This window comes from Macrobrachium nipponense, chromosome 3, assembly GCF_015104395.2.
Source record: "Macrobrachium nipponense isolate FS-2020 chromosome 3, ASM1510439v2, whole genome shotgun sequence".
NCBI classification, from domain to species: domain Eukaryota; kingdom Metazoa; phylum Arthropoda; class Malacostraca; order Decapoda; family Palaemonidae; genus Macrobrachium; species Macrobrachium nipponense.
The window spans coordinates 49,658,671-49,686,170 of record NC_087202.1 but is presented as its reverse complement, the minus strand read 5'-3'; the positions used below and the strand labels follow the sequence as shown (position 1 = coordinate 49,686,170).

Sequence of the window (27,500 nt, the reverse complement as noted above, 5' to 3'; positions counted from 1 at the left end):
TCATTTATTAATTTTTTATTATCTTGAATACACATTAACCTGTGCGACTTTATTATTCATAGTTTTGTTATTTCCTTTTTTTTTATACTATGAATGTTCAACTCTGCGAAAACTTGCAAAGATACTTCGTGACCCTTTGGGTTACCTTAATGATCATATAAAGATATAACAACAGGACCGTCTAAAATTGCTGAAAAAATTCAGCTGCATTCAGAGAATGAGGATGGGAGACTCCATGCAGAAATACATCCAGGTTGCGACAGAACGCCCTTTTAAAAATATTTTTATTTATTTATTTTGTTTTTATTTATTCTTTTTATTTTATTTTTTATTTATTTATTTATCTATTTGTTTTTTGTTCTTTTAAAACAATGAGACAGAAATCTGACCCAGGTGTGTAAGGACTCAACTCGAAGTACAATAACGTAAATGTTGACAGCAAACTGAGGTTTTTAATGGAACAGTGAATTTTGTTTTAGTTTTTGCAGCGAAAAACGCGGTGCTCTGCTTATTCGTTTCCAAATCAAGTTCTTCTATCGTCTATTCCGGAGCTGCCAAAGTTTTTTTTCAAAAGAATAAGAGCAATCAGCATGCAGCTCCCACACTAGTCAAGGTTGAGCATTCAGCCTAAGATGACAATGAACATCCGAATCAGAAATCAAAGTTCGAAATAAAGAGACCATTAACCTATCGAATGATATTTTTCATTTACCAGAACCCGCCAACCATAAATCGCTTAAAAAAAAAAAAAAAAAAAATAAAAAAAAAAAAAAAAAAAAAAAAAAAAAAAAAGGTCAGCGCAGAGTGGCATGTCAAGAGAGCCAAAAATTTTCTTTTGTCTTATAAGCCTTTTTCGTCTCTCTTCCTTCATTTCTCGTGTGTTCGTATAATAATAATAATAATAATAATAATAATAATAATAATAATAATAAGATCCCCTCCATGAAAGCCTACAACACCAAGAAATTAAGGGAGAAAACAAGTGAGGTCAATGAAATAATGGGCATAATACAGACCACCAGTATCACAGAAACAAATAACTTGACATATGCAGGAGCAAGATTAGTAGCAGAACTGATGGGAATTCGAACACCAACACCACCAGCACCAACCCAACAGAAACCAAAACAGCAACCTCCTTGGAAAAGGCGACTGGAAAAGCAAATCATGGTGATGAGATCTGACTTGAGTAAACTGAAAGAGATGGCAGAAAAAAGGCTAAGAAGCAAGAAAACAAGGGAGGAACTCAACGAGAAATACAAAGTACAAGAGAGGGGATTAAACAACACAATAGAAGATGTAAAACAGAGGCTTAAGGCCAAAGCACATAAGATCCAACGATACATGAACAGGAATAAGGGATACCAACAGAACAAACTATTCGGAACCAACCAGAAAAGACTATACAGCCAACTAAGAGGGGAAGACAACCACCCAGAAATTCCTGAAGCCGAACCAAGTAAGAGACTCTGGGAAAACATATGGAGCAATCCGGTATCACACAACAAACATGCAACATGGCTCCAGGAAGTCAAGGAAGAAGAAACAGGGAGAATAAAACAAAGATTCACAGAGATCACGGACAGACACAGTCAGACACCCAACTAAAGAAAATGCCCAACTGGAAAGCCCCAGGTCCCGATGAAGTCCATGGATACTGGCTCAAAAACTTCAAGCCCTACACCCACGAATAGCAGAACAACTCCAGCATTGTATCTCAAATCACCAAGCACCAAATGGATGACCACAGGAAGAACATCCTTAGTACAAAAAGACAAGAGTAAGGGAAATATAGCCAGTAACTACAGGCCTATCACCTGCCTACCAATAATGTGGAAGTTACTAACAGGTATCATCAGTGAAAGGCTATACAACTACCTAGAGGAAACAACACCATCCCCCACCAACAGAAAGGCTGCAGAAGGAAGTGTAGGGGCACAAAAGACCAGCTCCTGATAGACAAAATGGTAATGAAGAACAGTAGGAGAAGGAAAACCAACCTAAGCATGGCATGGATAGACTATAAGAAAGCCTTCGACATGATACCACACACATGGCTAATAGAATGCCTGAAAATATATGGGGCAGAGGAAAATACCATCAGCTTCCTCAAAAATACAATGCGCAACTGGAATACAATACTTACAAGCTCTGGAATAAGACTAGCAGAGGTTAATATCAGGAGAGGGATCTTCCAGGGCGACTCCACTGTCCCCACTACTCTTCGTAGTAGCCATGATTCCATGACAAAAGTACTACAGAAGATGGATGCCGGGTACCAACTCAAGAAAAGAGGCAACAGAATCAACCATCTGATGTTCATGGACGACATCAAGCTGTATGGTAAGAGCATCAAGGAAATAGATACCCTAATCCAGACTGTAAGGTACTGTATCTGAGGACATCAGGATGGAGTTTGGAATAGAAAAATGCGCCTTAGTCAACATACAAAAAGGCAAAGTAACGAGAACTGAAGGGATAAAAGCTACCAGATTGGGAGCAACATCAAAACACATAGATGAGACAGGATACAAATACCTGGGAATAATGGAAGGAGGAGATATAAAACACCAAGCGATGAAGGACACGATCAGGAAAGAATATATGCAGAGACTCAAGGCGATACTCAAGTCAAAACTCAACGCCGGAAATATGATAAAAGCCATAAACACATGGGCAGTGCCAGTAATCAGCTACAGCGCAGGAAATAGTGGAATGGACGAAGGCAGAACTCCGCAGCATATATCGAAAAACCAGGAAACATATGACAATACACAAAGCATACACCCAAGAGCAAATACGGACAGACTATACATAACACGAAAGGAAGGAGGGAGAGGATACTAAGTATAGAGGACTGCGTCAACATCGAAAACAGAGCACTGGGGCAATATCTGAAAACCAGTGAAGACGAGTGGCTAAAGAGTGCATGGGAAGAAGGACTAATAAAAGCAGACGAAGACCCAGAAATATACAGAGGACAGGAGAAAGACAGAAAGAACAGGAGGACTGGCACAACAAACCAATGCATGGACAATACAGAGACAGACTAAAGAACTAGCCAGCGAAGACAATTGGCAATGGCTACAGAGGGGAGAGCTAAAGAAGGAAACTGAAGGAATGATAACAGCGGCACAAGATCAGGCCCTAAGAACCAGATATGTTCAAAGTACGATAGACGGAAATAACATCTCTCCCATATGTAGGAAGTGCAATACGAAAAGTGAAACCATAAACCACATAGCAAGTGAATGCCCGGCACTTGCACAGAACCAGTACAAAAAGAGGCATGATTCAGTAGCAAAAGCCCTCCACTGGAGCCTGTGCAAGAAACATCAGCTACCTTGCAGTAATAAGTGGTACGAGCACCAACCTGAGGAGTGATAGAAAACGATCAGGCGAAGATCCTCTGGGACTATGGTATCAGAACGGATAGGGTGATACGTGCAAACAGACCAGATGTGACGTTGATTGACAAAGTCAAAGAAGAAAGTATCACTCATTGATGTCGCAATACCATGGGACACCAGAGTTGAAGAGAAAGAGAGGGAAAAATTGGATAAGTATCAAGATCTGAAAATAGAAATAAGAAGGATATGGGATATGCCAGTGGATATCGTACCCATAATCATAGGAGCACTAGGCACGATCCCAAGATCCCTGAAAAGGAATCTAGAAAAACTAGAGGCTGAAGTAGCTCCAGGACTCATGCAGAAGAGTGTGATCTAGAAACGGCACACATAGTTAAGAAGAGTGATGGACTCCTAAGGAGGCAGGATGCAACCCGGAACCCCACACTATAAATACCACCCAGTCGAATTGGAGGACTGTGATAGAGTAAAAAAAAAAAAAAAAAAAAAAAAAAAAAAAAAAAAAAAAAAAATAATAATAATAAGAATAATAATAATAATAATAATAATAATAATAATAATAATAATAATAATAATACCGGACCAGGAGCAACTATAATTTTATTCTGTCTGTCTGAGAAAAAAAAAAGCATTATGATTTAAAATAATCTGGCAATCGTTCAATTTCAAAATGACTTGGCATTTTTGTCATGAAAAATATCATTCTGAATATTAACACTACCAAACTGCCTATCTGTCGAATGAATTTCCTGGTAAGTATCCTAGAAATACAATGGTTTTATTAATAATGAAGGGAAATGGTTACATCAAAGGAGAATGGTTGTCAGAAAAATACATATGTATCAACCAACTTACTTATTTCGTGGAGAGAGAGAGAGAGAGAGAGAGAGAGAGAGAGAGAGAGAGAGAGAGAGAGAGAGAGAGAGGGTGGTAAAAGTTTCTATTTACGATGATAATTTACGAAAAAGCTATGAATGAAATTTTTAAATGGGTAAAAGCTTTGAATCCAGAAAATAGAAAAAAAATCGGTATCGCTCCTCTTTAGTTTAGAAAACAATAAATAACTTAAAATCATCTGGAAATCATTCCCTTTCAAAAAAACTTTTAATTTCGGTCTAAAAATGTAATTCTGAATATTAGCATGAAACTGTCCATCTCTCGAATGAATCTGTAAATAAATATCGGAAAAAGACAATAAGGTTTTAGTAATAAAACGCGGAAATGGGTAAATTAAGCCACAATGGTTACGTCAGAAAATACAGACAAAAGTATTAGTCAGTTCACGAGGAGAAAGAGAGAGAGAGAGAGAGAGAGAGAGAGAGAGAGAGAGAGAGAGAGAGAGAGAGAGAGAGAGAGAGAGAGACGGGTGGTAATAGCTTCTATATAAGACGATAATTAATGTTAATACTGTATGATAAAGCAATGAAAGAAAGTTTTTGAGAAAAGTAAAAGCTTTTATTACTAAAAACAAACAAGAGATCGACATCATTCATACTTCAAATGTTAACTTTAGACTATAACCTCAATCCGTTACTACAACACTCAGTTGCATAAATTCAAACTATAACCATAACTTCAAACACGAACCCAAACCTTCAAATTATGGCCTGCCACTAATACAAAACTTTTCCTAAAAAGCAAGAGATAACATATCTAAGTCACATATCGAAAAAAAAGAAAAAAAAAATCTTGACCTACAACTTTCGTTAGTTTTTTCTTTTTATACCTTTTTACTTATCAAAGAAAGTATTCCAGAAATTATATATTTAGCCGGTCTTTTCTTTGACTTCCGAAGTAAATGTCATTAGTGTTAACAGGACGAAAATGATCAAGAGATTCCGTACCGTCCGCTTCAGTAATAATCTATTTGAATAGATACAATAAACCTTTTTAAAGAGACCATTATCTGTTTCTAAATATCTCACCAGCAACGCTAAACCTGTTTGTCTTCCAATTTAACTGACATCATGTTATTTCGATCATGAGGGAACCGCCACCTGTCTCATTTTTTCTCATTTCTCAACTGTATGTTTGTTTGTTGGTTAGTTTATATTTATGCGTTTCTTACTTTTACCCGTTTTTATTCGAATTATCATCTTTATTTACTCTAATTATCGTCTTCTGGCTCTGTTTTTCCTGGCTCCTTTTCTAAACGCTCGTAACTTAATGGACTTTATTATTATTATTATTATTTTTTCTCTCTCTCTCTATCACAGTCTCCAATTCGACTGGGTGGTATTTATAGTGTGGGGTTCCGGGTTGCATCCTGCCTCCTTAGGAGTCCATCACTTTTCTTACTATGTGTGCCGTTTCTAGGATCACACTCTTCTGCATGAGTCCTGGAGCTACTTCAGCCTCTAGTTTTTCTAGTTTCCTTTTCAGGGATCTTGGGATCGTGCCTAGTGCTCCTATGATTATGGGTACGATTTCCACTGGCATATCCCATATCCTTCTTATTTCTATTTTCAGATCTTGATACTTATCCATTTTTTCCCTCTCTTTCTCTTCAACTCTGGTGTCCCATGGTATTGCGACATCAATGAGTGATACTTTCTTCTTGACTTTGTCAATCAACGCCACGTCTGGTCTGTTTGCACGTATCACCCTATCCGTTCTGATACCATAGTCCCAGAGGATCTTTGCCTGATCGTTTTCTATCACTCCCTCAGGTTGGTGCTCGTACCACTTATTACTGCAAGGTAGCTGATGTTTCTTGCACAGGCTCCAGTGGAGGGCTTTTGCCACTGAATCATGCCTCTTTTTGTACTGGTTTTGTGCAAGTGCCGGGCATTCGCTTGCTATGCGGTTTATGGTTTCATTTTTCAGATTGCACTTCCTACATATGGGAGAGATGTTATTTCCGTCTATCGTTCTTTGAACATCATATTATTATTATTATTATTATTATTATTATTATTATTATTATTATTATTATTATTATTATTATTATTATTATTGTTGTTGTTGTTGTTGCTGTTGTTTTCTTCAAATGGGATGCGATTTTAAATTCCAAATATTCTTCTTCTTTCTAGATGACCTGGGAGATGACTTGGAAATCGACCGGGAGTAGAGTGATGGACGACGATGCTCCCCACAGTGACAGACCTGTTAGACCAGGTAAGAATGGACCCCTGAATATATATATATATATATATATATATATATATATATATATATATATATATATGTATATATAACTATATATATATATATTATATATAAATATATATATCTATAATATATAGATATATAGCCTACATATATCTATATATACGTATTTATACATTTGTGTGTATATAGGCCTATATATATATATATATATATATATATATATATATATATATATATATATATATATATATATATATATGTATATATATATATATATATATATATATATATATATAATATATATTATATGTATATATGTACGTATGTATGTATGATACATGTATGTATTATGTATTTGAGCGTGAAATGATGAGGATATGAAACCTTGTAAATATTCGCTGATATCTATTACTACCAGGCAAACAAAAACAAACACACATTAGATTTGACATATTCAACAACCCCCCTTATCATTCGACTGTGCAGGAGACTCAGGAGACAACGCAGGCGCCGCGGGCGCGGGCGTGGGCGGGAGCAAGTCTCGGCGGAGGAGGACGGCCTTCACCTCGGAGCAGCTCATAGAGCTGGAGCGAGAATTCCAAACCAAAAAATACCTCACGCTCAGCGAAAGGTCCCATATTGCTCAGACCCTTAACTTATCTGAGGTAGGTAGGAATTATTATTATTATTATTATCATTGTTATTATAAACTCTCTAAAACAATAAGCAAAAACATACACATTATATTATAAGAACATGGATTTTATATTTCTACAGTAAATACTGGATATTAATATATTTCTCATGAAATTTTAATATGTTTCTCATGAAATTTTAATATAATTTTCATGAAATTTTCATATATTTATCATGAAATTTTAATTTAATTCTCATGAAAATTTCATATATTTCTCATAAAATTTTAATATATTTCTCATGAAATTTTAATGTATTTCTCCTCATGGGATATTTTTAAATCGTCTTCCCTAAGAGTCCTCTAATTCTTGGAAGCTTGTTTGGCCAACTACCAGGTTTTCTGGCCTGTGCCATATGATTCTGCGTGTATTTTGGTGAACAACCACGTTTAAATTCATGCAGAGTAAAAGAACAATTATTATTATTATTATTATTATTATTATTATTGCTGTTGTTGTTGTTGTTGTTGTTGTTGTTGTTGTTGTTGTTGTTGTCGGATAAAAAAAGACCCTTAAAATGTGGAATATTGACAATGTATTGGGAAAAAAATTAGCTATAATTCTATTAGTTCTTTACAGTAAAAAGTTTTTGCAGATTTTCCCAATACACCTTCAGCCTTCCACTTCTCAAAGGTCCTTTTCCCTGTCGCAATAATAATAATAATAATAATAATAATAATAATAATAATAATAATAATAATAATAATAATAATAATAATAATTACCACCCGGTCGAATTGGAGGACTGTTATAGACAAAAAATAAATAAATAAATAAATAATAATAATAATAATTAAGAAACCTTTTCCTAAACTCATTGCAGGTCCAAGTGAAGATATGGTTCCAGAACCGCAGAGCGAAGTGGAAGCGCGTCAAAGCTGGGCTAGTCTCGGGATCGGCGGCAGGCGGTAAAAACGCTTCTTCCGGTCACAAGATCATCGTCCCCATTCCAGTCCACGTGAACAGACTTTCCAACCTCTCCCAGTCGCAACAGATGGAAAAGTCATCGAACACGCCAGGTAAGACTCCCGTATCTTTTTTGTGTCTTAGAGAACGCAGCTCATAAACAACATTTTTGTAAGACGAGAACGTAACTGGTAAATCTTGGAATTTTATGTATCCTAAATACCCAGCTAATGAATGAGATAGGAAAATTTCCCGTATCCTTTTTGCGTATAGAGAACGTAGCTGATAAAATAATTAGAACATTACGAACGCAACAGGAAAAACTTGGAATTCAGGGTTCCTTAATATTTTGTATACCAAATACGCAACTTGTGAACATAAAGCGGAAAATATCCATACTTTGAATGATCTGAAAGCGGATAACAATGAGGGCTTAGTCATTCCCTTTATTTTGCGTACAGTTACGAACGCCACGGTAAACAAACGATTGGTAACTACCTTTAGCTTTGGTGGTGAGCACTACTGGCAAACAAAAAATTGATAATTTTCTTGTATGTTAAGAGTGCAACGCTTAATCATTTCCATAAGAACATGGTAATTTGATTTATTTTTTATGTTAAAAAGATAGAGCTAAACAAATATCTAATAACTTTATTTTTCTTTATAGAAAATGTTATAAAATGTGTCTTGTAATCTTCACAAATCTTTTTACATACCAGTCTCTTCATTCTTTCTCACGCAAACTGTGAAATAAATGTCTCATGAACCCCTAATAATTTCAAAATTTATTTTTGTACACAGATATTTTCAAGGTTTCTTAACAGCAAGAAACTGTCAGTTTTCTGAAAATTAATTCTGTATGCAGAAAACACAACTTGTAAAAAAAACGTCGTTTGTAAGCTCACATGTGAACCTGTCTGAGAGATAAATCATGACTAGATAGAGGAATTCGCATTACTATTTAGTACTGCAAACGAATTCTTGAGCTGTCTTTTGTGCCCTACTAGATCCAAGCTTGAATTAGATGTTAACGTATCAATACTAATTATTATTATCGTTATTATTATTATTATTATTATTATTATTACATCCCCTCATGAACGCTGCCTCCTCTTCTTCCAGGAGTGACTACGGGAGGAACGGGAGGACTGAGCACGCCCAACCCATCCCAGCTTCCAACCATAAAACCGATGGACCCCCAGTCCAGCATCCAGTCCAGGCGGTCAGCCTTCCAGGGTCTTCCACAGTCGCTGCCAGTCTCCCTCAGCCAGAGTATGGCCCAGCCCTCCCTTCCGGTCTCCCTGTCCCAAAGCATGCCCCAGCCGCTGCCCGTTTCCCTGCAGCAGACTCTGCCGCGACTCAGCCACGTGCCCCCGTCTCTGGCTTTGTGAAGGGAAGCGTCGGACGTGGAGGCGGTCTTGAATGCTTTAACCAGATACTACGGCAGAAGAGGAGAGGCTCTCTAAACGGAACCGGAGGGAAGTCGCGAAGTCACTTCGATGATGAGCGTTTTCGTAGACCTTTTCCCTAACAGAAGAAAACTGAATCTATTCCGCTCTCTCTCTTTTTCTCTCTCTCTCTCTCTCTCTCTCTCTCTCTCTCATCAGCAATGTCCCTGGCCATCCCACCGCGTTTTTTTACCTCAAAAAATGCGCCTTTCCAAAATACGTGGTTTTATTACAAGAATCGCAAACAAATTCAACAAAATAAAAGAAGAAAAATCGGAAACAAACTTCCAGTAAATTTCTGCAATCCAGTGTTTAGTTAAGCGGTTATGAAAACAATTTCCAGTCGCTGACCAAGAGCAAAAAGTTAGATGAACCACATAATAACTCCGAGTCGCTTCCACAGGGCAAACTGTTGTCAAACGAATGGCAGAAAGGCCATAGCCACTAACTGTAAGTTCTGTTGACAAAACGATACAACGGCCTGTTATGCCCCAGCTTACATGTTTGGGTGTAGGGAAAAGGGGTACAAAAACATGCAAAACAAACAACCCCACAAAACACATCCCAAACACTCTAACTTGGTGTTGAGAACGTGCATTAAGGAGCAAAACAAACGCCCGCCCAGAGAAAATAAACCGATGCCCAAAACCCGAGCGAAAAGAGGTGCTGGCCGGTTGAACGGACCGCGTTCGCCTATTCGTCTGTCGTGAACGCGATTCGTCGTTAGTGTAATTGGGACTCAAACTGATTCATAGTTTCTATGATGGTAGTACATATTATACATAAACACATATATAACTATGCATACACACTCACACACACACACCACACACACACCGACCACACACCACACACATATATATATATATAATATAATAATATATATATAATATTAATAATATATAAATATAATTAATATATAATATATTATAATAAAATATATATAAGACTAATTCGAAAACCTTACCTTATAGATTTCAGTGAGCGTTTGCTCGACCGGACGCTTAACAGTTACCTGAAAAGAAAAGAAGAAAATATTAAAATCAAATCTGAGAGAGAGAGAGAGAGAAGCGAGAGAGAGAGAATATGGTTCTCAAGTGCATTGAACTGGAACGAATTACGCCAAGGAGATAAACGGCCAGGTAGTTTTTGTATATAGATCTTTTTTCCACGTACACGACTTCTGAGTGAAGTCAATCAGAGCTTAAAGAAGTAAAATGGATTTTAAGAAAAGAAATATTAAGCTTTAACTGAATATTCGTTATTCTAGGTCAAGTCAGGCGCTATCCCCCAGCCCCATTGCTATTCCCAAAGTTCTTACTTTCACCCCAGCACTAATTTTCATTCCCAATGCCCATTCCCCTTCCTCAACTCTCATTCCCATTCCTTACTCTTACTTCCTCGCCCCAAAACCCATTTTCCTTCCTCAAACAATCTATTCTCTTACTTTACTTACCTTTCCCTCCACACTTATATTCTTCGACAGTCAATTTCTCCACAAAACACAGCTTCTAAATGAGATTGTCAGAGGAATCTATAAATCCATATAAATGCATACACATATACATACACACACACACACACACACACCACACACACACATATATATATTATATATATATATATATATATATATACATATATATATAATACATTATAATATATATTATATTAACTATATAATATATATATATATATATATTCCTCTAACCTTCACTTCCTTTCCGCAATCTCCAATTGCCCACGATAAATTTCTACTTGCCAGTTTCCAGCTTCCTTCCCCGACTCTCTTATTCATTTCCCCAACCCATTTTCCCCTCTGTTCCAAAATCCCGTCCTTCCCCAGTCCAATTTCTTTGTAAATATGAAAAAAAAACTTAGTTACTCTATGAAGAGATACTGTTGTGTTGTCGGTGATTAAACTATTTGTAGTTAGAGTTGTTTAGAAAACAACGCCAAGAAGATGCATTTGCCAGTGTCTGTAAATATTGGAATACAAAACACAACGCTGGATGCTTTACACTTCCCCCTCCCCTGTTTTTGTTTCTTGTTAGAAAGAATTCCACAGTGCATCACGGTGATTAAAAAGTCACGTTTTTGTTCCTTTTTTTCTAGGAGTCAATTACAACGGGTTTAACAAAAAAACAAAAGAAAAACTCGTTGTGTTTCTTTTTTTTTTGTTAGATCAAAACAAACTAAGGAGGTTGAAAACCAACTTTCTTCTTTCACTGTTTTTGTTTTCTGGTTGGAATCAAAACGCACTATGCTTTACATCTATGTATTCTTTTATTTACTGTGTCGTACACTTCATGCATATTGATAAACTGTATAATTTATAATCGGTCTTTGAAAAAATGTATTTAACATTGCTCACTTTGCCTTAGCGTAAAGCTATGGCAGATGTTGTCGAGCTGTTTAAAATGAATTTTTTTCTATGTAAAAAGATTAATGATAATATTAAATAAAATATTAATTAAGACATTCTGCTTTTTATTACTGACTCAATTACACCTATCTTTAAAGCACATGTAGATGGCAGCGGCATGTTGCTGAAGATTCTTCTGGTTAAATGATGAAACAGCTGATGCCGCCCAAGTTTACTGCACATGAATATATATAATATATATATTATATATATTTATATATATATATATATATATATATATATACATATATATATGTGTGTGTGTGTGTGTGTGTGTGTGTGTGTGTATCAGACAGTAAATGTACATTTACGCTAATCAAGACATGCATATAGTACATCCAATAAAAATAAGTAGCAAAGCACCGTGTCTATAAATCCTCCTTGTTATGCTAGGAGACTGGTCCCTTCATCTTACGAGGGAATTCATCTTTCCTACCTATACATTGCTGCCGCATCCTCTGGTTTCCAAGCCAAGACTCCGCCATTCTTCCTTGAATCGGTTCAATACATGCAGTGTTACACGAGTACAACATCACCATCTCTTAGTACCTATAGCCGCTAAAAAACTTGTCCCAGGTGGCCAATATTTTTCCACAACATTCGTGCAAAGTTGAGGCCACTTATATGTGATGGGGTGATGTTATACCCTCATGAACACGAACTTCTGCGTCTTAAAATGTGCCACATGTAGAAGCCCATTAGTAAGAAGTTTGACTGCAAGACGCTGAAAGGTGTAGAAAAAGGCGATAATATGACATTGCCTTATAATGCCGTTGAAGATCAATGAATTTCCATCAGTCCTGAACGATATATTGTGACAGATTTCTACCTGTAAATAAATTAGATAATTTTGGGATGTCTTTAAGGCATTAGGAAGAGGTTGGTACATTCGAGAAGCGGTTGGTAAAGGATTATTTGAGACGAATGCGGTCTACGTATGCAAACAGGGGCCATACACCCTAAATCCTACTCCTGACCGGAGAAAATTGATTGGAATATAAAAGAAATAATAATGTTTATTTCTTTTACCGATGTTCGAACACAGACACATTTGAAAAAGGAAGGAACAGATTCATAAAATAGAGTATTTCTGTTAAAGACACTCAACAATGTGCGAAACAGAAAATGATAGAGACTTGGTTTGTCAGCCGTTCGTCGTAATGCAGGCAAATATCTCAGAAAACAATGTATGAGAATATAAAAAGGCCATTTCCTAAATGAGCAAGGTTTATATTTGAAGTATAATGTAGAAGTATCTCCAAAATGAGACAGTTGTGCGTCTTTTCAACGCAATACAAGTACATATCGTGTATGACATGAGAGTTTACTTCTAGCATGATCCAGTAAAGGTCTCAGATGGCTCAAGCGTATGTCCTAAACATAATACAAGAGCACAACGGCGTTTTCTTTAATATAAAATGTTTATATCACAAATAAAACAAGCGTATGTCTTTCTTGCAAATGTATTTCATAACTGAATCCGGTGTATACTATACGTACTGCTTGAGGTGAATAAACAGTTCTAAACAATCCAGTCATATGTTCAAATAATAAACGTACTTCATATAACATATAACATCTAAATGTCCTGAATGAACTGCGTCTTAATCCTAAAACAAATGATGGTATTGAACGATGACGGTGGACGTCTTGAATTTAACAGTTGAATAAACAAGATGAATGTCCTAAATAAAGCAGGTATGTATCGTATGAAAAATAAACCTTCTTTTTATATTACCAGATCTATTAATACTCTGATTTTAAACTTGGGACCAGAAACTACAGATCTCAAGAACCTGGAGTCTATTGGTCACATTCCCCAATTTGTGTTGTAGAAGCTACAGTGATCTTTAGCAATTTCCTGACATTCTTGGACGGGCTTTCCACTGAAATGGATTCAATCAGTGGCGTCATTTCAAGGGGGAGGGAGGGGGCGGGAGGGGGCGGGAGCAAAGGTTTAGAACTTTTGATATGGGTGGGATGGCGAGCAAAGCGAGAAAATTGGTGTTAGGGGGAGGGCGCTTACAGTGCCCCGACCCCCGGGAATTTTTGGAAATTTGTGCGCAATTTGGAGTATTCTGATCCATATAAGAGCTGTATTGAGTTAATAAAAGCAGCAAACTGGTGTCACCACACACAAACGCATATATATATATATATATATATATATAATATATATAATATATATATATATATATATATTATTCCTATAAATATATAGTAATAGAATTAGAAATAGGAATGACAATATTTATTAAACAATTGAAGGCTAAATTAGTATAAGTACTGATTTTCTTGTTAATCAGAAACAAGGGGAGACAGGAAAATTAGTATTTAGATTAGCTGAATTTCGAGATATTTCAGAGAGAGAGAGAGAGAGAGAGAGAGAGAGAGAGAGAGAGAGAGAGAGAGAGCTGGATGGGATGATAACATTGGCATGACGAAAAAATGCGTACTTATTTATGCAAATGAAACAGCTGGATGAGCGAGTGAATGGATGGAGTGAGTGAGTGAGTGAGTAGGCGCCCGTGGGTGGACAAAACCCCGAATGAGGAGGGGCCGGCTCACAGTCCCTGTCCCACATATTTTTCAATTTACACGAGAGAGATAAGGCGTGCTCAACATAAGCAGTACACAGACACACACGCACGGACACTTAAGCACGTGAACCGGCCACTTAGAACACAAGAGGAAATAAAAAGCGCCGTTGATGACAGAGCGGCTTTCATTGTAGGCGATTGGCATGAACGCCAGAGCCAATCTATCCATTCATTCCCCCGTCTCTCTCTCTCTCTCTCTCTCTCTCTCTCTCTCTCCGGATCCGGCACTCCCTCTCTCTATTCCCATCCCCTCCCCATTTCCTTTCCCCCTTCCCTCCCTCCCTCCTATCTCTCTGTGCCTCCATAGGCGTGTAACCTTGTTATGGTGAAAGAGGAGGAATCATGCAGTCATTTTCGCTCAAGACAGATGTTTTCTGGTCAACTACATTTCCTGCAATTTTCAAAGAAAATTGGTCCCAATAACAAGTCTGTTCATGTGTATGAATGCTGTAGTAGATCACTGACCTCTCCTTAGCTAGGATCGTGGTTCGATCCCAGCCTGCCTATAACACTAGACCCAGCTATCTACTGGCACGAGCGTTGTCTGTGGTGGGCTAGCAATCTCATATTTAACGATTTGCTGAGATACCAGAGGAGGGCGCCGTGCCCTCTAAAGGGCCCGTCCACACTAGGACACATTGTTTGCAAACCATGTTTCCTAATGTGGACAGGCCTTAAAGGTGTGTTTCAACTCTTCTTCATGGTACGAAAGAAAAGGAAAATACTGAAGTTGCTAAGATGAACTACTTCCCTGATGAGTGCGACTTGAAGACAAATTAACGGATGAGAAAAGTGGACAGAAGTGGTCAACTGTTAGTAACATCAAGGTCATCCGAATTTTTCTTTTATTAGGGCATTTTATTCAAAATACAAATATTCTAGAAAACTGAACATAACTCACTCATAATTAAATCGTATCCTTTCTGATGAAAATATACTAAATCATTATATTCATTCTTAATGCTTTATGTACTTATCAGTAATTATGTACGCAATAGGTATATTTTTTACCATGTTATTTGTTTGTAGAATCATAAATCGAAGATTGTATGATCATGAAATATGGAAGCAGGACGAAAATGTCTAAGGTTTCTCGAAAATAGACAACAAAAGCAATCATTTTTGCTTCGTAGAAAATGATAGCAAATAATGAGTAACCAAGACAATAACCTCACATTAAATAATTACTACTGCTTTTATTAGTAACATTCACCTACGTACAAGAGATCTATTCATTTCTCAGAAATAAAATACATGAACGAATAAAAAAAAGAATGACATGAAATAAGACTTCAGCTTACAAGAAAGACTTTATAAATTAACAATGAAAAAAGCTAAAACTCTGTATTCACACTTCTCAAAGAAAACTTCGAAACTATCACAAAGCTACGGAAAGGTTATCTGGCGTTTTTCACCCAGATACCTCACGGCGACGCACCGCCAAATGTCAGCAATAGCAAAGACTTATTTATGCTTGAAAAAAACTTTGGAAGTTAGGAAGTTCCAGTATGTGTCTTCAGAGTGACATCATTCATAACTCATAAAAAGCGACTAAAAGTGAAGGTTGTTCCGACAACTTACAAAAGGTTGGAAGTTCGGTTTAATATCATAGAATTAACTGAAGCCTTAAATCTCTACACACATGTAAAGGAATAAGACTGAATCAAATATGTTACCAGTAACAACGGAATGATTGTAGCTCCTTTCGTTATATTAGGCTGGACTTCTGCCAGAGCGGTCTCTTTCTATAATAATCAATGTTAATAAAGCTAAAATCAGGAAGAAATCCCATAACAGTTTTAAACGAAAATTCTTATTTTGCATGGAAGTATAATTTCCCAACCACAATGATTCTGATAAAGGGATATTTCACCATAAAAAAGGACTAAGTAGTTGTCCCTTCATTGTATGTGTACATGCATAACAGTAAATAGATATACATATACATTTACAAATACATATACGTATATGCAGTATATATATATATATATATATATATATATATATATATATATATATATATATATATATATATATTATATATTGCTACTTTCAAAATGCATGTTTCCCCTCTTTGAAATGTCATGTAGATTGTGTAACATTTTTTCAGATTCCTGGATAGCTTAGAATAGGATGTTTTAAAATGTGTGTTCAGATTTCGCATTACATGTTGTAAAAGAATATATATATAACGTAAAAAGAGAGAGATTTTCTCTTTGTCCGTTCGAAGCTATGAATGTTTAACTTTTATGTCAACACTGTAAGATTAGAGGGTCTGCGAGATCCGTTTGCTTTCCTAAATCTGTCAACGCATGTGATAGCGAGAGAATTGAGTCTTGCGTTGTCATCAAAACATGTCAATCTTAATTGTCGCTCAGCCTCCGTTTCGATCGAGTAGAGTACGTCTTTTTTTTAACAGACTCGTCTTGTACGCGTATGTCTTTGATCAAAACCACGTGCATGTTACACATTTCTTTATGAAGATTGCTTCAGATTTCAAAGCTACTGGAAGCATTCGTGACAAGAACGTTTTGTATCATATCTGCCCTGTCCAGTTTTCGCAAGGGAAGAAGATTTTATTCTATCATAGAACCTCGAGGCATTAACTTCTCTCTCTCGCTCTCTCTCTCTCTGTCTCTCTCTCTACTCGACATCATTGAGATTATATTAACGTAACGTAAATTGGTCACTCATAACGTTTTAGAATTTCATATTTGATATTTCTTAGAGTTTATTTAGTGTTATTTAGTTTCTTTTGTGGAATCTGAACAAACATTGTTTTGTAACGGCGCCTGGTTTTTGTGAAATTGTGTCAGACAAGACTGCAGCAGAGAAAGAAGTTGGTATACCAAAAAGGTAAAGTGTTATATTTTTATTAGTTGCAACTAATAACGGATAGGAATTGTGTTTAACTAATAATGGATAGGGAGTGTGGTTAACTAATAATTGATAGGAACTGTGGTTAACTAATAACAGGTGGTTATGAAGGTTTGGTAAAAACTGTTGGTTACAGTGTTTTGAGTGAAAAAGATTTACACTTTTACACATTGCTGATTTTTTTTGTGTGTTTGTGTTTGTTCCATTGTTTGTGCACTATTTCATTTTCTTATTGAAGTGTGTCTTTTTATTTTTGTTTTCGTTTGCATTCACAATTTAGTTATTTTCATTGCTTAATCATTGCACATTTAATTAAATTTAACACTTGTGAATTAATTTGCATTTACTTAGATTTCTTTTCGAGTTTTATTATTGTTTAGCACTTGTGAATTAATTTCAAATTTTAAATTATTGCCTAACGCTTTTGAATTTTGATTGAATTAATTTTCTTGAATTCTGTGATAAATTAATTTTGATTTAATTTTACTTAATTTGATTCAAGAATTAATTAAACTTTACTTTATTTTCAAGTAACAGTAATTTTCCCTGATATTGTGAATTTCACTTATAAATTTTTTATTTAATAATAAATTTTTGTATTTAAAATTTTTATAAGTATTTTATTTTTATCCCAGTATATTTTCATTTGATTATATTGATGATAGGTAGAAACATAGAGTGGTAATTGATTTGCTTTCCTTCAATTTACTTGAAGTGACTTAGAACCAGGGAAGTACTTAGACTTCTGAAATCAGGGAAATACTTAGAGTTTTAAAGTTGTTGATGGAGTGATGCCCTTTGATTAATTTAATTACTTACAAGATTACCTCACACCTGTTTTGATGAACTTAGTCTGATTTTCTGCAATACTGGTAAGTGTTAAGGGATCACTGTTGCTTTTAGAGTATTCAGTCGTTTAAACGTGTTATGAGGGTTCAGGTGTCTGGCTTTTGTGAGGTAACAGTAAATGAATGGTAAGGGTAGTAACCAGATACTTGGCACATCGTAACAATATATATATATAGAAACACACACACACACACACACACATATATATATATATATATATATATATATATATACATATCTATATTATTTATACTATATATATGTATATATTTGTAAACCTCATGACTGAGTGGATTAGTTTCTGCTGCCTCTATACATCAAAGCCTCAAGGTAAAAGTTAGAATCCCCGTCGGGCCAGAAGCACTTGTCACACACTTATCATACACAAATCCCTTTTGGTGTCAGATATCATCAAAGTCAAGTGAATTCGACGGTGTTAGCCTCCAGCAGGTCTTATGATGGGATGAAGTTGCCAGCCCCATGCCTTCCTCTGACTCCCTGCTACCAATTCGTAGGAAGGTCGACTATGAGAGAGAGAGAGAGAGAGAGAGACGAGAGAGAGAGAAGAGAGAGATTTGAGAGAAGGTTTAGTATCCAGATCGTAAACAACATTAAATCAGAACCCTATTCAGAGGGAGGAGCCATTTTTTTTTTTTTTCACCTCTCCAGCACAAGTTCATCAATGATATCCTGTTTTCTCCTCGTATCCCTTCACTTCCTATATATATATATATATATATATATATATATATATATATATATATATATATATATATATATTTAGACATATATATACATATATATAATATATACATATATATATATATATATATATACATATATATATATATATATATATATATATGTATATATATATTTATATATAGATATATACATATATACATATTATATATATATATATATATATATATATATATATATACTATATATATATATATGTATATATATATATATATATATATATATATATATGTACATATATATATATAATATATATGTACTATATATATATCATATATATATATATATATATATATATATATATATATATATATATATATATATCCATCTGGACGATCATGGACCACGGGTGCGCTTCCAAGACACCCCCGGTGGAGTCCCGGACCACCCTTCGCCTCCTCCTTCTTCGTCACTGGCGGGGGTGGGTGTAAAGGGGTGAAAGAGGGGGGGAAGCGGTTTGCTGGGGTGGGGTGAGGCATCATTAGACCTCTTCAGGCTCGTTATGCCGCCATTAAAGTTATTGGACTAAGAGGTGGGTCGACTTTGAGCCATATTTGTCAAGTTTAAATACATTACTTTTTGTCTGAGTAGGTTTATCTCCCTCTGTGCGGACAACGATAACATAAGCTGCAACAGCAATAACAACAACAGCAACAATAATAACAGTAACTTGCAGATTACACATGTGACTATATACCAGGAACTTTCTTAATCATGAAAATACGAGGAAGATTAAGTGTACATTCCCAATGAATATTAGAAACAAAATATACGGCCTACCACTTATAAGAATAAAATAAGGGCAATAGCAGAGAAGACAAATAAAGATATTATTAATACTTGAATGCAGTGAAAATAATGATACTGCATTTGGAAATTTTTAAGACATTTTATTAAAGAAATCAAATTGCAATGTAAATTTGAAACCATTAACAATCTCCCGATGTCATTAACAAAAATGTCAATTGCAACTGAAATATCATCCTCTGAGGTAAACCTTCGACCATGAAAAATAGATGAAGGTCATAAATAGAAGGGTCAAAGGGTAAGGTCAGCCAGAGGCCCCAACTCACGGAATGTGGCCAAGATGCGAAGACAAAAAGAAAAGAAAACAAGTATATAATACGCCGAAGTTTCTTCGGCGCAATCGAGTTTTCTGTACAATGTATAATGCTATATAAAACCATCAGCTATAACCGGTAGAGTTTCAGTTGCTCACCAGATGCGGTAGAGTGAGGGTGTGTCCCATACCTCCGGAAATCGCTGCTAGATGCACGATCCGTGGCTAATTTTAACCTTGAATAAAACAAAACCTACAGAAACTAGAGGGTTGCAATTTGTTATGCTTGATGATTTGAGAGTGGATGATCAAAATACCAATTTGCAGCCCTCTAGACTCAGTTATTTTTTCTTTTAGATTTGAGGGCGGATACAATAAAGTGCGGACGGACGGACAGACAAAGCCAGCACAATAGTTTTCTTTACAGAAAACTAAAACAGGCTACTCTGATACTAACAAAACCAATAATATTCACAAAATGGAACTGCATGGTGTTGATTCATAATGAAACGTTCCATTGTTTTATTACCTTTATCTTAAATGGTACATAATAGAAATGTTCGTTATGTACATCTGCTTCCTAAAATACGGTCATATGTATATTACTTCCCTTTATGAATAAGTCAATCCTTCTAATAATCCCATCATACTTATCCCGTCAATATGCCCATCACTTCCTTTAAGGAAAGGATGTCGCTTACTGTATTCTTCCACTGATTTAATAACGAATCTCTCTCTCTCTCTCTCTCTCTCTCTCTCTCTCTCTCTCTCTGTATCATCACCCATTCCCAAATTCACCCACACGAGTCCTTCAGAGCCCTTGTGAGGGTCCTGACACTTCACACTAAACACCCAGTGACACTTCAAACCCGTCATCATAATATCTTTATTTGTTTTAAGGAGTTTCTTTCTTTTCATCTCTATTCCTCATCTCTCCTTGAAAGATTAATTCTTACTATTTGTAGCACACGCACCTACACGGAATTTTGTATTCTAATTTTTAGGCTTTTTACCTTTTCATATTTTCTTATTAATGACTAAAATATCTTAGTATAATGACATTTGTTATTGCCCATATACTGTAGTATATTTAAAAACTCCCTTAGTCTTCGGTCTCCTATATACATGTTCAGTAATAATCATCATTCTTTCTTCTAGCTCTATTCCATTTTTTCCTCTATAAACAATGAATAGGATTCATCAAAATGGAAGATTTATAATTTTTTTTAAAATGAAGCCACTGGCTGTTGCAATATACATCACTTTCGTCAAAGAGCAAAGGACAGATGAAACAATCATGTTTTGCGTTTTCTATTTGGTTCCCGTTTTCTACACGACGTCGTCACTTCATAGTCCTTGTAAGTTCTTTTAATCAACTCATTAAAAGCTATTCGTCACGCCCCCACCCCAGCTCTTTCCTCGTTTAATTCGGTCATTCTATAACGGTAATTTCATCTCGGGGGTAACGTTAACCTAATTGCTTCCTATCTAAACAACAACATACATCATCCGTCCTTTTCAGCAGCACCAAAGATGAAGTGGTTTAGGTGTTAAGAGAATCATATCATATCAGCTTATATTTTGAGAGCCGGTGTTGAGTTGTGTGTCAGGATTAAAATAATTGTATTATAGTATGTTTGTGTAGCCCATGAAATGGGTTTTATTTCACTGTGTATAACTGATTGACTTCTGGATAAACTTAACTGATTTGATTTCAGAGGTCAGTGACTATACTTTGCTATTCCGATACACAGAACCACTCAATTTATCTTTCTTTACGGTAAAGAAACCGATACGAATTTGACTTCTTTGTTGACGTGACGGCTGATCCTCCTGCTAAAGAAAACACACACACACACACAAAGTAATGAAATTAAACACAGAGGAATGCAGATCTGATTTTGATTTTTATAGATTTTTTGGCATGATGCCAAGCACTGGGGCAACTACGGCCATTCAGCGCTGAAACGGAAATTGACAGTAAAAGGTTTGAAAGGTGTAACAGGAGGAAAACCTCAAAGCAGTTGCACTATGAAACAATTGTTAGGAGAGGGGTGGACAGTAAGAAGGAAGAAAGAGAATATGAACAGCGGGACAATAAAAGCAATGAAAGTAGTTGCAGCTAGGTGCCGAAGGGACGCTGCAAAGAACCTTAAGTAATGACTATATTGCACCAAATGAGGTGTATTGGCGGCACTAGGCCCCTACGGAGGAGGAATGCAGAGAATACCTCACCCAGAGAAAATAAATAGCCAGGAGAGGTCAAACTAGCTGTCCCTCAAGTTCGCGACTTTCACCAAGTTAAAATTGACTCAGCTGTTAGATTAGTGAGCATCGGACTTCTTGAAAGTTCCTCTTGCCACTGAATCGTCTTTGGAACGTGTTATCTTCGGTTTCTAGAATTCAAGTATTGAAACTAAACGTTGCTCATGAGAACAAGAGCACAATACCGGCCAATGAAACCAAACCAAGATAACCAAACCAAGATAATAATCTGAAAATTTTTCAAGCAGTTTGTATTGTATTTTGGTTGAAAGTCGAAAAAGACCATTTTGACAAAACAGGAAACCAGGGGTTCCAGTGACACGAGAATCGCAAGTCCGTCAATTGTTTTTGTCTATATTAAAAACTACCTCATTTTTCCTTCATTTGATATCATTCCATATTCATCCACAATGTGAGTCCATTTTTTAACGCAAACTATAGATGCTCTGCACTCACGCTACAGCTGCTCAATGATAGTTCTTTCGTGTGGAGTAACTTTACAGCTTCCTTACCACTAATCATGTTATAATATATATATATATATATAATATATATATATATATTTTATATATATATATATATATATACATATCTACAAAGCGTATTGGCACAAATATCTAAGTTGTCAGCAAGTCAAGATATAGCATATTCTAATTCTATTTCAAATTATCTATCGTAAGACGGACTCTCTCTCTCTCTCTCTCTCTCTCTCTCCTCTCTTCTCGTCTCTCTCATCCCCCGCGTCCTCTCTCTCTCTCTCCTATCCGCCTTTGTCCTTCCGCCACCTCGGCGGCATAATATATGCCGTGACACAGAGAAGAAAATTGTGACAAATGTCCCACTTAAAAGTTAGTCCACATCTGAGGAATTACAATAAGCTCCACCCACGACATTTTTCTCAGGGGGAATTAGTCCTCATTTACGGTTATAATTGGGTCGGATTTCCTCTATAGCCGCTTCCTTAATGATAGTGGCACTTAGAGAGGGCGGCGTTTTCTCTGGGCCACTTTATTCGGTTAATTCAGGATAACCGTCTGTGGACTCCTCTCTCTCTCTCTCTCTCTCTCTCTCTCTCTCTCTCTCTCTCTCTCTCTCCAAATATTCGTCATGGTTACCCTCTGCTAACTGAGTCTCTCTCTCTCTCTCTCTCTCTCTCCAAATATTTGTCATGGTTACCCTCTGCTAACTGAGTCTCTCTCTCTCTCTCTCTCTCTCTCTCTCTCTCTCTCTCTATCAATAATCTGGTCCCAAAATTGTTTCCCTCTGCTTACCCTGGGAAGTCATCTCTCTCTCTCTCTTCTCTCTCCTCCGGTCCCCCTCTCTCTCTCTCTCTCTCTAAAAGAAATCTTAAACAAAAATAATCCGAGAATAACGCACAGAGTAACATGGAAAATTTAAGACACGAAAAACAGGATGATTGAAGATATTCCAAACCAAGAGGTTTTGATGTGAACGTCTCCTGTCTCTGTGACTGTTTTGTTCCACATAAACGCACTGAAAGAACAAGCGAGGGGCCTTGACATTGTCCGCAATAATTCCTATATCCACCGCAAGCAAAAATAATACCCATCCTGTGGGCACGGGAAGGGTAGCAATTTTTATTATCCTAAATACTGCAGCTGGTTTTCATGTAGGCTACCAGTGAGAGTCTCCAGAAGAAGAAGAAGAAGAAGAGGAAGAAGAGGAAGAACGCTAGAGAGACCGAGACGAACAATTCTCCCAAAATCAAGTTCAGTCATTGTGGGGAAAAAGCGCTATGCCACATTTATTACAGGTTAGGTTATTCAGCACATACAGAGGTAAGCCAAGGATTCCGAATCCCGGAAGAAAATGACATAAAGGATTAATCAAACCAGCTGATTTTCGCGCTTTCCATCCCAAAGCCTGCCGTGTGCAATGATCACAAGAGGTGGAGCAGCATGCAATCGTGAAGCTCTCGAGAGAAAAGTTCTGAGCAATGTATATCAAACACAATAACTAGACAGGTATTAGTAGTCCTGCATGATACTATAACAGCAGTTGTCTAGTTGTCTGCATTAGAAGTACATGCAAGCTTGATGGATAAAGACAGCCGACCAATGATGACCTAATCATAGTTCAAAAATACATGTACCTTCAATGTTAATTATGAAGATTTTGAAATAATTACTGATTAGTTTACTAACCGATTTTTTCGTAACAGTAATATATACATTACATTATGGACAGCAAGGGAGACTTTCTCATTATACACTGAAGTAACTGTATTTAGAGGCTTTTAAAATTTCCACAAACGGAAGTTGGTCACTGACAGAAATATATAAGTCTATTTTGTAAATTCAAAGAAGACTGAAAGGTTCCGAGTGGATGTGGCTGAAGTCTTAAAACGAAAAGGCATTATTACCCCATTAGCACGACAATGAATGTAAGACGGAGGTGACAGGTACAGATTATGAAAAGGGACCTGAAAATAGACTGGCGATAAACCCGACTTCTGGATAATGGAAGATTAAAAGTCATGGGAAAAGTTACCGCACGATCATAGAAAAATTTATACGTTTTTTATTGACATGATTAATATGAAAACATATCTGTTAACTTCCATAACACATTGGTAACTATTGTCACTGTGAAAATAAACAGCGGATAAACATTACGTGGAAGTGTTTACGATAATTTGGTGTTCCATGAAGTGTTTATTGCTTTTAAGGATACACAAATTTCTGTTCCTAGTCTCTTCTCTCTCTCTCTCTCTCTCTCTCTCTCTCTCTCTCTCTCTCTCTCTCTCTCTCTCTTTCTTTACTAAGCACGAGCAACCCAAGACCCTTTCCGCTGCCTTGCCCCCAGATGTGCACACCAAAACGTCATCTGGCTCATTCAAACTTAATCTATGTCTTTCTTAACGTTGTTTTTAACTAACGCTCGTACAGTACAACTACCCAGCACCCTCCTAGTTCTCTCTCTCTCTCTCTCTCACACACACACAAGCTCGCCTCACTGTTGAGAGAACACTATAGAGTTCGTATAATGGAGGAGAAAAGAGCGATTTGGGCATGCTATAGTTCCTCTCTTGATCTAAATACTAAATTATGTACCTGATTGCTAGTCGATTGCTGCAGCTCACATTCGATGATGAAAGGAGAAGTGAAAATAAAGGAGGAGAAGGGAAAATAAATGAGAAAGGAAAATAAAGGAGAAGGAGGGAAAATAAAAGACGCGAGTGGTCATTCCACCGTCAAACCATAAACCACCATATAACTCAATATGACGGCATATCGTGTGATCCTCACATTCCTTAGCCGTCATTCATCTACTGACCCAGAGTTCGATATCGGACTTTTAATACTGGGACATACCCGAGATTTGTATAATTCTGTCAAGAATAAAACAAGATCATCACTTATTTAAATACAAAGCAGGAATAGATATTGACTTAAGTTAATCATATCAATCCACCTTAATAATCCATTCAACTTTAAAACAAAGGCTATTGAGACGGACAACTTGATGGTAAGGACTCACTGGGACAAAGTACTAACGAAAGGTAATGGGCATAAATTACCCAAGTATACGAAAAAGAGGATAAGTTGACTGATGAGTATTTAAACCGTCGAAAATCCTTCTCTTTGTGTGTTAGCGTTAGTTAGATGGTAGATGGCCAAAGATCTGGCGGACAGAATTTGATAAAACTCGATCCTCATGTTCGGTTGAGTGACCCTTTCGCCATGATTTACTTCTGGGATAAATCTGATCGTGATTGATAAGATTTCCACGAGAACATCCCCTTGACTAAGAACCAGTTCTCCCAAAAGTAGTCAATCTCGATAAGATCACATAACGAATATATCGCTAAGTTTTATGAAGTCTTGTATACTTCAGTTCTTCAGGTGTCTTTCTAAGACACTCACATAGCTTAAATCCAGCCACGTGTGAAATACATTTTTTAGAATTCCGTTGCTGGAGAAAACATTTTGGAAAGAGGAAAGGTTAACTGGGGAATAATATTGGCGAAGGAACAGAGTCGATCGCATTATTCACAAAACCATTCAACCTTATTTTTTTTTTTAACCTGACGCCTCTTACAGATAGGCTCTCCCTAATGACTTTTAGTGGTCCTCTTGACAGTAATATACCCCACTCTACTTCCAGAAGCGATTCGCAACATTCGACTGACTACCAGGTTAATATTCATCGCTTAAATCAGCAAAGCCACCGTGAGTTTGACGAAACCGCTAGCAAACATCTGCAACTGCACATGAGAAGTATAATGTGAAGGAGAGGAGGAATAAATGTTTCTCTTCTGCGACATTGTTGGGATCTTACTGTAATCTGTTTAAAAAAATTTAATTAAAAAAAAGTAATTGAATAGACCCAGAACGAGTTTTCTTTCGCAAAACATCATCAACTTTCAGTTATTTCTTTGTTATTTAGTTCTTTGCTGTGTTTTAAATTTCATCATTATTATAACCCCACCAGTATTGCTCTTGCCCTCGACACTTGGACCTTGTAGGACTTCAACAATTTCAAAGACAAAACTCCACTTTTACAGCACATTAAAACCACGGAAGGTAAAAGAAGGTTTCAAATATACATCAAATTCATTTGTAGTACATATGGATCAGATGACCTCTATTATTGCCCTTTCACATTTGAGCCTGTCAATACGAAACGTACGTTAAATGGTTCGTTGACTCCCAACGCAGTTACATAATCCATCAATCAAAAGATAATAATGTTCACGAAGGAGATAAAAGAAAACAAATAAATGAAAACCTCCTGTCATGAATGGTCGCGGTTTTCCGACGTTTCGACCATCGTCACATTTTCCTTAGATATATATCCGTGAAAATTACGAGCGTAGCATTGTCCGCATTTCTAAAGTAATTCGACCATTCTGTCTCGTTATGATTATTATTCACACCTTTACTTATTATCCAAAATGCTCCTTTAACTTGCTAAGCAGTCCTCCACATTAAACAAAGTCATAGTGTGAACGAATAGGATTAACAGAAAATAGGTAATGACTAAAACAGATAAACAGACCAGCAAACAAATTAACTTATGCATAAATGCGCAGTTTTCATCCCGTATATATGCATGTAGTACGTGTTACAAAGCAGCATGGAATTTGTAATAAAAGGAAGAGCCTCAT

At 36.4% G+C, this 27,500-nt stretch overlaps 1 protein-coding gene and 1 long non-coding RNA gene across 2 annotated transcripts in view; one reads left to right on the top strand and one right to left on the bottom strand.

The window, feature by feature from the left end:
- LOC135221757 (homeobox protein GBX-2-like) overlaps nt 1-10,351 on the top strand; it is a 52,945-nt gene extending 42,594 nt beyond the window's left edge. The window contains 5 exon segments of the mRNA XM_064259571.1: nt 6,404-6,447; nt 6,449-6,488; nt 6,969-7,147; nt 8,001-8,196; nt 9,206-10,351. Of these exon segments, the coding sequence (XP_064115641.1) occupies nt 6,404-6,447; nt 6,449-6,488; nt 6,969-7,147; nt 8,001-8,196; nt 9,206-9,474 (728 nt within the window). The 3' untranslated portion in view covers nt 9,475-10,351.
- The window catches only part of LOC135221759 (uncharacterized), a 350,042-nt gene that overhangs the window by 128,087 nt on the left and 194,455 nt on the right, over nt 1-27,500 (bottom strand). The window lies entirely within an intron of this gene.